General features: G+C 43.8%; 1 protein-coding gene across 2 annotated transcripts in view; it reads right to left on the bottom strand.

The window, feature by feature from the left end:
• Positions 1–12,408, bottom strand: part of ERBIN (erbb2 interacting protein) — a 352,105-nt gene that overhangs the window by 16,040 nt on the left and 323,657 nt on the right. For both annotated transcript variants that reach the window (XM_075326048.1, XM_075326057.1), the window contains 3 exons: positions 4,730–4,843; positions 2,490–2,579; positions 435–527 (listed from right to left, as the gene is read on the bottom strand). In XM_075326048.1, the coding sequence (XP_075182163.1) occupies positions 435–527; positions 2,490–2,579; positions 4,730–4,843 (297 nt within the window). The remainder of the gene's footprint in view (positions 1–434; positions 528–2,489; positions 2,580–4,729; positions 4,844–12,408) is intronic.

Genomic DNA, 12,408 nt, shown 5'->3' on the forward strand with positions numbered 1-12,408 from the left:
GGTATGGATTCAGGTGTACCAGCAAAGGGCTAGCCTAAGGCTCCAAAGCACTACAGGGAATCAGTGCACGGACACACAGGATTAGTCCACGTGGCTCTGTCTGTGGCTTTGTGCACCAGTACAGATAGATACATCATTGGCTCAGTGGTTAACACTGCAGTCTTGCAGCGCTGGGGTCCTGGGTTCAAATCCCACCAAGGACAACATCTGCAAGGAGTTTGTATGTTCTCCCCGTGTGTGTGGGTTTCCTCTGTGTTCTCCGGTTTCCTCCCATACTCCAAACACATAGTGATAGGGAGTTTAGATTGTGAGCCCCAATGGGGGACAGTGTTGCTGATGTATGTAAAGTGCTGTGGAATATGTTAGCGCTATATAAAACTAAAGATTATTATCCTCATCATTAGTAATATACACCAAGACACAGGAATACTTACATCATCACCCGGTCTGAAGGGGTTTCCTCTACCACCAATGCCTCCTGATATACTAAAACCGAGCTCAGGATCCTTCACCAGCCGTACCCGAACCTAGGATTAAACATATAAAAAGGTCAGGCTACGCAAGTCATGGTATATAAGATGTAGTAAGTTATATCCATGGTCCATGGATGTGGATCACAGATAGGTATCTAGTCCATCTAGTGCTGGTGCCTATTGAAATGACACGGGAATGTATGAATGTGCGACAAAGGCTGAGACAATATGAGAGCCATCATCCAATCCCATCATTGAATGTTCCCTACGGTACCACCCTATCTGTGCGCCTTTGTCCAATTCATTTAATCTCAAGAATATGTCAAAAACACTTTGTCACCATCTGTTACCTTGGAGTTTGCTCTATTGTTATCTAATAAGTGAACTCTATAGTAAAGGGAATGTTTCATAAAAAATCAACTATTTATTAAAGTAGGTTTTTATGTGAAATGTATCTTTTTTTTTACATTTTGATATTTGTATGTAATTTTGAATATCACTATCTTTAATAAAATAATTTAGAAATCTTGCAATGTTCACACTGACGACTAGGCCCAATACTACACTGACATCCTGTTCTGTATAGAAGACTTGTAAGGAGCTATCATCACAGACATGATTATAATGACAGGTATCCACCTCTATAAAAAGTATGTAACACAATCCACCATTCACTATAGGTGATGATCACAGCTCACCACCTCCTCCTCTCTTCAGGCCATGAGTCAAAGCTATCTATGCCCTTTTAGCTGCTTAAAAGGATAGGAATTATGAGCCTAATATTAACCCTAGTAGACAGTGTGAAAATTGCACACATTATCAATACTATAATACAAAATCTCAAGAATAGAAAAAAATGCATTTAAGATACAGACAATATTTTCTGATCACACGTTCCCATTAATGATTTATTTCTGCTTTTTAGCACAATTACTAAAAGTTTAGAAGATGTTCAATAACACAAGAAGAAAACAGACAATACTTCTTAGGCTAAGTTCACACTTCCGTTGTTTTGCATCAGTCACAATCCGTAGCCTTGAGGAATTACAGTATCCTGCAAAATATTTTGCAGGAATCCTGTTTTTCCCCATAGGCTTCTATTAGTGACAGATTGTGACTGATGATGCTGCGTTGCATCCGCTGCATCGCGGTCAGTCGTTTTTTTAACTGACCGCCGGGCGGGAGCAACGCAGTCTGTAACGTTTTTTGAGCAGCGCAATCAGTAGGATTTTGCTGCACATGCGCTCTCTGGCTCCCCGCCTCCATAACCAGGATAAACATCGGATAACCAAGCAATGCGCTTTGGTTAGTTACCCGATATTTACAGTGGTTACGGGTGCAGGGAGCCAGCGCTAAGCGGTGTATGCTGGTAAACAAGATAAATATCGGGTAACCAAGCAAAAAGTGCTTTGCTTTTAGTTACCCGATATTTACCCTGGATACAGTGTGCAAGGAGGCCGACACTTCACCACTCCCTCCCACACTCCGCATGTGTACACACACACTCACACACTTGTCCCCAGCCCTGCAGTCCCCGCGGAATTGACGTCCTCAGCTCCACGGCCCCGCTTGGCTCCGCCCCCTCGCGCTCCGCCCCCTCCCGCACTCCGCATGTACACACGCATGTAGACACACACACACACACTCACTCACCTGTCCCCAGCCATGCAGACCGCGGCACTGATGTCCTCAGCTCCACCCCCGAACTCCGCCCCCCAAACTCCGCCCCCCGCACACAACGGAGTCCGACAAAGAAATTCTTTTCTTTGTCACCGTTGTCATCCGTTGTACAACGCATCAGTCACATGCGTCAAGCACCGCATGTGACTGATGCAAAACAACGGAAGTGTGAACTTAGCCTTATTCCTGTGACGGATGATGGCCCCTAGTCTTTAAAGTAGGTAGAAGAAATACAACACAACCAGATATAAAAGATTCCTAAAACCTCAATAGTTATTCAGCTATATAAGAAGAGTCAACTACGATTCAGAAAGTGAGCGTTCTTGGATAGCATACCACAGCGGGCTGGGGATGGTGAGGATGGAGCTGGCTGTAGCTGCTCTGGGACCTCGGGGGCTGGCTCATCTGCCCATTGCTCAAAAGCACCTGTAATGTTAATTTGCAGAAAATAGATCAGCATTAGAGCAATATAAAACATGTAACGTGTGAGCAATTGATGACCTATCCCTAGGATGTTATTAATATGCAAATCGGTAGGGGTCCAACAAATTGCACCCCAACTAATCGGCTGAAATCTACCCCGGCAGCGGCTGGATAGGAGCAATGTATGGGGTGGAGCACAGCAGCTCTGTACATTACTTAGTGGTGAACACTGCTGTTTATTCCCTTTCAAGTTAGTTGGGTATAAAAACTGTAGAAGTAGTCTCTTGTATGCTGCAATTCCACAGCAGATTTCAGGTGATCGGTGGGGGTCCCGGGTATCAGACCCTAACAATCACATATATTCATGAGCTATCCTAGGTTGTTGGTTAGGTTATAAAATTTTAATTCCCAATGTGACATCAGAGCTGGCTTTATTGAAAATAAAATCTTGGGTAAGTAGAAAGTTTGAGCTCACTACTTGCAGTATCCATGTAATAGTCCCTTAAAGCAGGGTTCCCCAGCTCCAGTCTTCGAGGCCCACCAACAGTGCATGTTTTCAGGATTTCCCCAGCATTGCCTGGGTGTTGGAATCATCACCTGTGCAACATTAAGGAAATCCTGAAAACATGCAGTGTTGGTGGGCCTCGAAGACTGGAGCTGGGGAACATTGCCTTAGGAAACCCAGATAAAGCGACCATATTGTTCAAATTGTACTGTGATTTCATCATTTGCTTGCTTCTGGTGTTACTGTCCTCGGAGCACTCGAGTAAACAGTGCCACGGGGAATTGCCATGTTTACCACTTTTTAAAGGGAACCTGAGCGCTGATGCATTCTGCCCGATCCACTTACCACGTGTAAACTATCGTCAGGATTTCAGCCATGTCAGGCTTTAAAATACTGCGCTTTTTCAGAAAAAAAACAAAAACTATTTAACACTAGAAGTCCCAGAAGTTTCGAGCTCCATAGGGTTCCAATGGTAGAAATGTTAAATGACCCCTCTCTGGGACTTTTAGTGTTAAAAAACAACTGGGGACAGAGCTTTTCAGGAGTCTAATTGGAAAGGCGAGTTCCTGGCAGCTTGTCCCCACCCGCTGCCCATGAGTGACAGGTCTCTCTGTGTGTGTGTATAGGGAGAGATCTGTGTCACTGGCAGCCGGTGGGGAGAATCCACCAGTGATCCGCCTTTTCAATTAGTCTCCTGTGTAGCTTGGTCCCTGGCAGCTTTTAAAGTATGTTTTTCTATGAGATGCCGCAGCGTTTCAAAGTCCGACATTCATGGAGGAAATCATAGTCAGTGTCTGTTACATGCTGCATGTGGATCAGGCAGCATGAATCAGCTGTCAGGTTCTTAAACTGGATCTGTGATGTCTTCAAACTATGCATGGCAGCTATAGGGTCCCCTACAGGCAATTACTGACTGCTGCTGTAACGTCCATGTCAGGACACCATCACTGGAAGCTTATGGGTCCCAATGCACTATTGCAACAAGGCACATAAGACTTTAATAGTGCTGGCTTTTCATATGGGCCAAAGAGACTTTTCGAACCCCTGGGCTCCAGCTACGACTGCAACCCCTGCACAAGTGGGGGACCCAGGATGTGTAGGGACCAGACGGCAGGGGATTGGTAAGGGCAGGGGATTGGTAAGGGCAGGGGGATCGGTAAGGGCAGGGGGATCGGTAAGGGCAGGGGGATCGGTAAGGGCAGGGGGATCGGTAAGGGCAGGGGGATCGGTAAGGGCAGGAGGATCGGTAAGGGCAGGGGGATCGGTAAAGGCAGGGGGATCGGTAAAGGGAGGGGGATCGGTAAAGGGATGGGCATCGGTCAGGGCAGGGCATCGGTCAGGGCAGGGCATCGGTCAGGGCAGGGCATTGGTCAGGGCAGGGCATCGGTCAGGGCAGGGCATCGGTCAGGGCAGGGGATCGGTCAGGGCAGGGGATCGGTCAGGGCAGGGGATCGGTCAGGGCAGGGGATCGGTCAGGGCAGGGGATCGGTCAGGGCAGGGGATCGGTCAGGGCAGGGGATCGGTCAGGGCAGGGGATCGGTCAGGGCAGGGGATCGGTCAGGTCAGCATGACTTGTTTGGTAATTTAATTACTCTGTACTTGGCTTAAACAAATGCTTTGGCTGAACGGGTCATAAAATCAGGCCTACCTTCTTTCCACTATCAGATGCACTCTCCTTGTGGCCCAGTGTTGCATAGTTTTGCTGACCAGGTCCAAAAACATCATCTTGGGCAGGTTCCCCGGTGCTCCCAGCTGACGGGTGCTATCAGTAAATGGCAGGGCAAATATTTAAGTTATAATACTGCAGCCAAACCATGCACAATAATGCATTACCACCATCCCCGCGAGCGGCACAAAGTTCAGTAAGCATAATAACACAGAAGACACGGTCATTGAATATTTAAACCCGATTAGTAGGAAGACATGAATTAAACATTTAGAAATTAATGCCATTAAATTCAATCCATTAACAAGATTCAATACAGCTCAGTGCGGAAAATCAAGGTATTCTCATTAGAAAAAGCCAAACTCAGCATTATAATGATCTGATTAGTTACGGTGTAAAAAGTTATCATGGACGAGATCAGGATGTTTATGCATAAGCCGAGTCTAGTGTGAGCATATCATTAATAGGAGAAACCCTTCTTTCCAAAGTCCTACCCTGTGCTCTATTTTAAGGTTTTTAATAATATCTTATGGATTTTTTTTATAAAAAGGGTATCCCCATCTCCAAGATCCTATCCCAATATGTAGTAGGTGTAATAATAAGAATATGTGCAAATACCTCCACTTAGAAGTGTAGTATAGTTCTTCTGGTTCACTATGTTGCATTCTTCATGTGCAGGGCATTGCAGGACCTCAGGTATCCATGGTTACGATCATGCATATAGTCACAGTTCGTTAGTTGGTTGTTCGTGGTTGTAACCATGGATACCTAAGGTCCTGCAATGCCCTAAACATGAGGAAAGTGACCAGGTGAATTAGAAGAACTATACTACATTTCTAATTGGAGGTACTGTATTTAATAATATTATATTATTATTATTATTATTATTATTAATAATAATACTTCACCTACTACATATTAGGATAGGCTCTTGGAGATTGGAATACCCCCTTAAATTTCCAAAACCTTGATCACTACTAAGGGCAATGATTGTTGTACCCATAGCTGTATGTAACATAGAAATTGGCCACCTTTAAGTCCCCCATGCACATTAGACCTCCCCAATATCGACAGGCACTCTCATGTGCACCAGGGGCCCTGGACAACTGATTTTTAGGGGACAATGATGATCAGGCATATCGAATTTCGGACTTTCGATTGCTTTGTTCTCCTGGAGATAAGCCTCCGGCGGAGATGCCTATTGGCGGTTTTGTTATGTAGAACACAAATAGCTACGGAGTATGGAAGAAATGGCCATGATAGCCGCCAGCCGAACAAACATATGAAGCATCGTTTGGCCGACAACCATCCAAAGTGTATGGCCAGCCTAAAGTTTAAAGCACCACTTCAACACTTTTTTTCCTTTTTTGGCGCTGGAGTGGTGCTTTTAATCCAAGGTCCTTGCCCCCAGTCTTATATACTCACCCTCCAGCGGCTTTACCTTTTTCAGCATTGCTCCAGTCCCGCGTCACCATCTTGTGATTGTAACTTCTGACTGGCCAGAAGTCACGTTACATCACAAGCTCTCAATACATCTTTATGAGGGCCACAACGAGGCTCTCAGACTTGTATCGAGTTGTGACATCCTGTGATCAATGAAACACTGGAGCTGCTGGCAGGTCAAAAATCACTGGAGACCGACAGGAGTGAAGCTAAAAACAGATGAAGATGCAGGAGGGTGTTTATAAGATTGGAGTAGGGGACTTATTTAAAGCATCACTCAAGCAGTGAAAAAAAAAAACAAAACACTTGGGTTGGGCTTTATTAATATGAGGCAAAAGGGCATCTGTACTTTCTCTAATCGATACTGCTACTAAGCCGTAGACTATGACAACATCTCTCCTGACTGAAATGAAAGAAGCTGACAAAGCCCCCAGCCCCTTTATTTTCATCAGCCAGTTTATAGATACTTAAAGGGAACCTGTCACCACTTTTTGGGCCTATAAGCTGTGGCCACCACCACCGGGCTCTTATATACAGCATTCTAACGTGTTGTATATAAGAGCCCAGGCCACTGTGAGAACATAAAAAACACTTTATAATACTTACCCAGCGTTCGCTCGGTTGGCCTTATGGGTGTCTCCGTTGTCCGGTGCCACCTCTTTCGGCCATCTTTGTTCTCCTTCTTCTCTAGCCGCGGTGCATGATGCGTCCGACGTCATACGCCCTCACCGGCATTCAGGTCCTGAGCAGGGCAGATCAAAGTACTGTAGTGCGCCTACGCAGGACCGGCGAGTGTGTATGATGTAGACACGTCATGCACCCAGGCTTCAGAAAGAGGACGAAGATGGCCGAAAGAGGTGGCACCGGACAACAAAGCGCCCATATGGCCCACCGCCCGACTGTTAGGTAAGTATAATAAAGTATTTGTTATGTTCTCACAGTGGCCTGGGCTCTTATATACTGCATGTTAAAATGCTGTATATAAGAGCCCAGTGGTGGTGGCCGCAGCTTATAAGCCGAAAAAGTGGTGACAGGTTCCCTTTAAAATAGAAGTTTATGCACATTTATTTTAAAGAAAACTTTTCTCCACTTTTTTCAATTAAAACTTGCTACCTTATAACAGGGCAGAGGAGCTGAATAAAACATAGTTTGTATTATTAATTCTTCCCTCTGTTGCGGAGATATTGGCTTATAAAGTTTATGGTGAATAATATGCTAATATCCCCTTTAAACAAGGGGGAAGTGACAGTAAATCTTTTGTGAGGAATTTTCTTTTTCCCCTGTATAATGATGGCCTATCATATGAAGTAATCATCCTACAGGGGAAAAAATGCTAATGCCCTCAGAGAAAGTCAGAGGATAGGCAATCCATGTGTGATCAATGATAATCCAATCCTCACTGATCAACAGCACAAAGCAGTTAAAGGTGATTTCTAGACAACCATGGTCCTTTTAATAATTTAGAAGCAAATTTGTACTGATGGTCAGACCCATGCAAGTCAACAGGGCTGGGCTGCGGCACAGGCACAATACACTACTAATAATTATCCTCCATTACTACAATTATTATTATAATTTGCACTGATTTTAGTCTATGGCTAAAGCAGTGTTCTTGATGAGTGAAGTTGGGGAACACAGGCCTACAGTACCAGGGGCTGCTGATAAGTCTTTGGCTTTGTGATCTTTTTTTGTTTCTATGGTAATGAATGTTACATCACATGAAAGCCTTATGTGTCTAATATAGGTTTTCAAATGTTGTGTTTGTTGCTTATGACAACAGTGTTCTACACATGCAGGCAAACAAAATGGCAGTCTAATGTGATATTCACAGCAACTGAGAGCAGAGGAGTGATAAAATTCTTGTTTCTGCAAGGAAAGTCCGCAAAGGATATTCATGGTGATATGTCACAGACATTGGGGGATCAATGCCCTTCATATTTCACAGGTAAGAACTGGGTTGCCAAATTTAAAATGGGCCACTTCAGCACCAAATGATGAGGAACGTGCTGGACGACGGAGAGTGGTTGTTGTTGTGGAGATCGTTGATGATGTGCACAACCTCATACTGGAGAATCCACGAATTTCAGCTAAAGCAATAGCAGACATCATGGGGATTTCCCGTGAACGTGTTTGTGTCATTATCCATGAACATTTGGACATGAGGAAGCGATCTGCAAAGTGGGTCCCCAAATGTTTGACAACAGATCAGAGAAGCATGCGAGTGAAAACTTCCCGGTCCATTTGTCAGCGTTTCCAGACTGATAAGAACTTCCTGGATCAACTGGTCACTATGGATGAGACCTGGATTTATTTCTATGACCCTGAAAACACGGAGCAGTCAAAAGAGTGGAGGCACAGTGGTTCTTCTTGTCCAAAGAGGTTCAGGGTGCAAAATCAGCCACTAAAGTGATGGCGTCTGTCTACTGGGATAAGGAGGGTGTGCTGCTAGTGGACAACCTTCAAAAAGAGTTCCACCATCAATGCAAGGAATTACATTGAACTTTTGGACCAATTGAAGGCAGCTCTGAAGGCCAAAAGGCGCAGCAAGCTGTCTTATTCCTGCAACACAACGCCTCTGCTTGCACTGTACAAGCAACCAAGGCAAAATTGGCAGAGTTTGTCTTCCAGCTGGTTGACCACCCACCTTATTCACCAAATCTAGCTCCCTCCGACTATCATTTGTTTCCAAACCTGAAGAAACACCTCAAGAGTACCAAATTTCACACCATTTCTGATGCAATGGCTGCTACAGATGCCTGGTTTGAGGCACAACTGAAATTCTTTTTTTTGCTAGGCTTACAGAATATGGAATACCGATGTAAGACATGTGTTGACATCAGTGGAAAGTATGTGGAATAAATGTAAAGTTTCATTATCCTATCTAGTTTCTTTCTGGGTAAAGCCAAAGACTTATCAGCAGCCCCTCGTATGCTAGCGTTCAGGAGCGGACACAGACAGAAGAGGGTCCATGTGCAAGAACAATATATAGGCCCACCATAGGCCAATAGCTCATCATAATGCAAATTTCTTCCTGCTTTGGAGCTGGAAATGGGCCCCGGTGGTTGCACCAATGGTATGTTGGTTACCTACAACCCTGGAAAAATATTTGAAGGATTTGTTTCGCCCACAATCAATGATCAATCTTTGACTATTAGGCCTCATTCAGATTCATTTTTTGCATAAAAAATACTTTTTCATCAGTGTGCTGGACTGATATTCAAGTATTTTTCATCTGTATGTCCATTTTGTCATCAGAGTGTCATCCATTTTTGTTTTTTTTTTTTACTATGGAAAAAAGAAACAAATTTCCAAGCTTCTCCTACCTATTAAACAGTAAAAAACCCCAAAACTGATGGATGGCACCCGTCATCGACCCATTGATTTGAATAACCAAGCCTGATCAATGACTTGGAATCAAAAAAGGATCCGATCCATTTTATTTATGGACACCCGGGTCTGCGAAAATTACTGATAATTAATTCACGGCCGCATAGACTGTAATGAGTAAATGAAATATGGACGTCTGAAGGAGGCCTGGTCATGAGTTACACATGCTGGCAGCTGAACATTGAGCACAAGTGATCGGATCACTCAGGCACGCACGTTCACATCTAATACAGGAAAACATTATACAAGATTTTTCATCAAATTATAAAAAAAATATTGGTAGACATGAAAATACTGAACACAACACAAGACATAATACAAGCAGGCAGATAAGAGAAGGCTGGAACTAGTGAGGGGTTAGTGAGGAATGACTGGAATTGGGGGGATTATAGGGATTACTTGTGACACCAGTGAGGAATGGATCAGTCATTTTGACTAGAACAGTTTTGCATGCATTTGTGAATATTACATGAATATCTTATAGGGTTTGTATAGACGATAGGTGATTACTTCCCGACTGCTCTGGATCTGGACGCTGGGACCCTCACCAATCGTGACATGAGGCCTTTACACATCAGATTGAGCATGCGCACCTTTATAGGGCTGCTGGATATAGATAAGTTCTGTATTCAGTCATCTCCAGCAGATCCATAGAATATAAATGAATGCGAGGTGCGCATGCGCGATCTGCACTCCAATCAGACAGAGCTCCAGTGTTATACCGCAAAATTATCATAGGATGGGGGAGAACTTCCAAACTAGGTACCATCCATTTAAATTAAGAAACCCCTTAAAGAGGACCTGTCACTAAATCTAACAAAGTCCAGTTTTTGCTCTTTATTTTATCCTAGCTTCTTTATTATTTTTAATTCCGCCATACGGTTCTAGAGATATACATCTTTTTATTTAGTGCTACTTTTATGAAGTTGACAAGGGGGTGGTGCTTAAAGGGATCTATGGGAGCGTGTGTTTAGGATGTACTTCATAACTTGCCATTATAGCCCCCAAGTTAAAGACTAAGGGTAGCAAGCACTACCAGGCTCGGGGGCTCAGTACTTGTAATGAGAAGTTGACGCTCGGATAGGACTCAACTACAGCACCTGAGTGTAATGGAAGTCAATGGGGAACTCGAGCATTTTTCCAGTAGATTTTTCCCATGCTCAAATTCCCCATTGACTTCCATTACACTCGGTACATAAGTTGAGCCCGGCCGAGCATCCAATGCCTCGTTAGAAGCACATGAGCATAGTAGTGCTCGATCATCACTAGTAAAGGCCCAAAAAATCCTCTCTAAAGTAGGTTACCTGTCCTGTATTACATAACTCACCGATTTGATCAAGTGTAATACCCACTTTCCCCAGTGGTGGCGCTGCAGGGATTTCAAACACTTACTGTTACTTACTGATGGTGGCATCAGAGACAGTTTGTGATCAGCTTCTAGTCAAGAGACTTAAAAAGTAGGGATTATCCAAACCCCTTTAAGCTTTGTTTGCATAAAACGGTTTGTTCTTTTAAACTTTAGATCTTGCACTACAGCAATACATAAGGTATAGGCAATGTATCCTCACTGTGTGTCTCAGGGTAGACAGCGGAGGGAGGCCACAAAGGGGACACATAAATACCCATGTGAAGGGAATGTCAGGGTGTAGGGAGAGTAAACAAGTAAAATCCCAAGTGATCCAATAAGGGATTCGTATTGCTAGTTAGTGTGAAAACAAGTACAAGAATATGACCTTTAGTCTGCTTGGAATGTCTCTTTGGTACATTTGCATTCTACTGTAATCAGAGATTCCCTTCAGCCCTTGAGTCTCTTGAGTTCTTCATGATGAATTCATGGTGATTTTTACGCATTTGATTTCTTTTGTATTTTCTGAATTTTCCATTAACAAAGGTTAAAGAGGGCAGAAGATAAGAGTTTGAGTTTGCAGCTTTAGTTCATATAGAAAGTGATAATTATCTAACCTGAATGGCTCACTAGAAACAGAAATTTGCTGTTGACAGATCTTAGGATGGTTTATTTGCATTTCCAAAAAAATGGCATTAAAACTTTAATTGCTGATACCATCAACTATTGTCTCAGGTACAAGAGGCATAAATGGAAAGCTGGGATCATATTCTAAATTGTACTAACGACTGTTTCTGAGGCTTCATGGACCTGACAAATTTCTTTTAAGAGTATTATTTTATGTAGTTTCTTCAGCCTGAAAAATCCATGTGTAATAACCATGTGGTTTTTGATGAGTTTTTAATATAAATATAGGTTGTACAAAATATGGTGTGGTTTTTTGCAACTTTTGGCAAATGTCCTGGGTTCAGGATTCAGCTCTGCTTGCTGGTTCCAGGAGTCATCACATGATCACGCCACTCATGCAATTTTCATACTAACGGTCATGTGACAACTAGCTTTTCATCCTGCTTTTCTCAGTTTTTCACTGAACATTGAGAGAATTAGAAAGATCAGCTTCTTGGTATGAGACTAAGGGGTACTTTGCACGTTTCGACATCGCTAGCATCGGCTAGCGATGCCGAGCGCTATAGTACCCGCCCCCGTCGCACATGCGATATCTTGTGATAGCTGCCGTAGCGAACATTATTTCTACGGCACCTTCACACGCACTTACCTGCCCTGCGGCGTCACACGGCAGGCGGCAATAGAAGCGGAGGGGGTGGAGATAGCGGGACGTAACATCCCGCCCACCTTCTTCCTTCCGCATTGCCGGTGGAGGCAGGTAAGGAGATGTTCCTCGCTCCTGCGGCTTCACGCACAGTGATGTGTGCTGCCGCAGGAACGAGGAGCAACATCGTATCTCCTATTGGTGCGACATTATGGA

The sequence above is a fragment of the Anomaloglossus baeobatrachus genome, chromosome 1 (assembly GCF_048569485.1).
Source record: "Anomaloglossus baeobatrachus isolate aAnoBae1 chromosome 1, aAnoBae1.hap1, whole genome shotgun sequence".
In the NCBI taxonomy this organism is placed as follows: Eukaryota; Metazoa; Chordata; class Amphibia; order Anura; family Aromobatidae; genus Anomaloglossus; species Anomaloglossus baeobatrachus.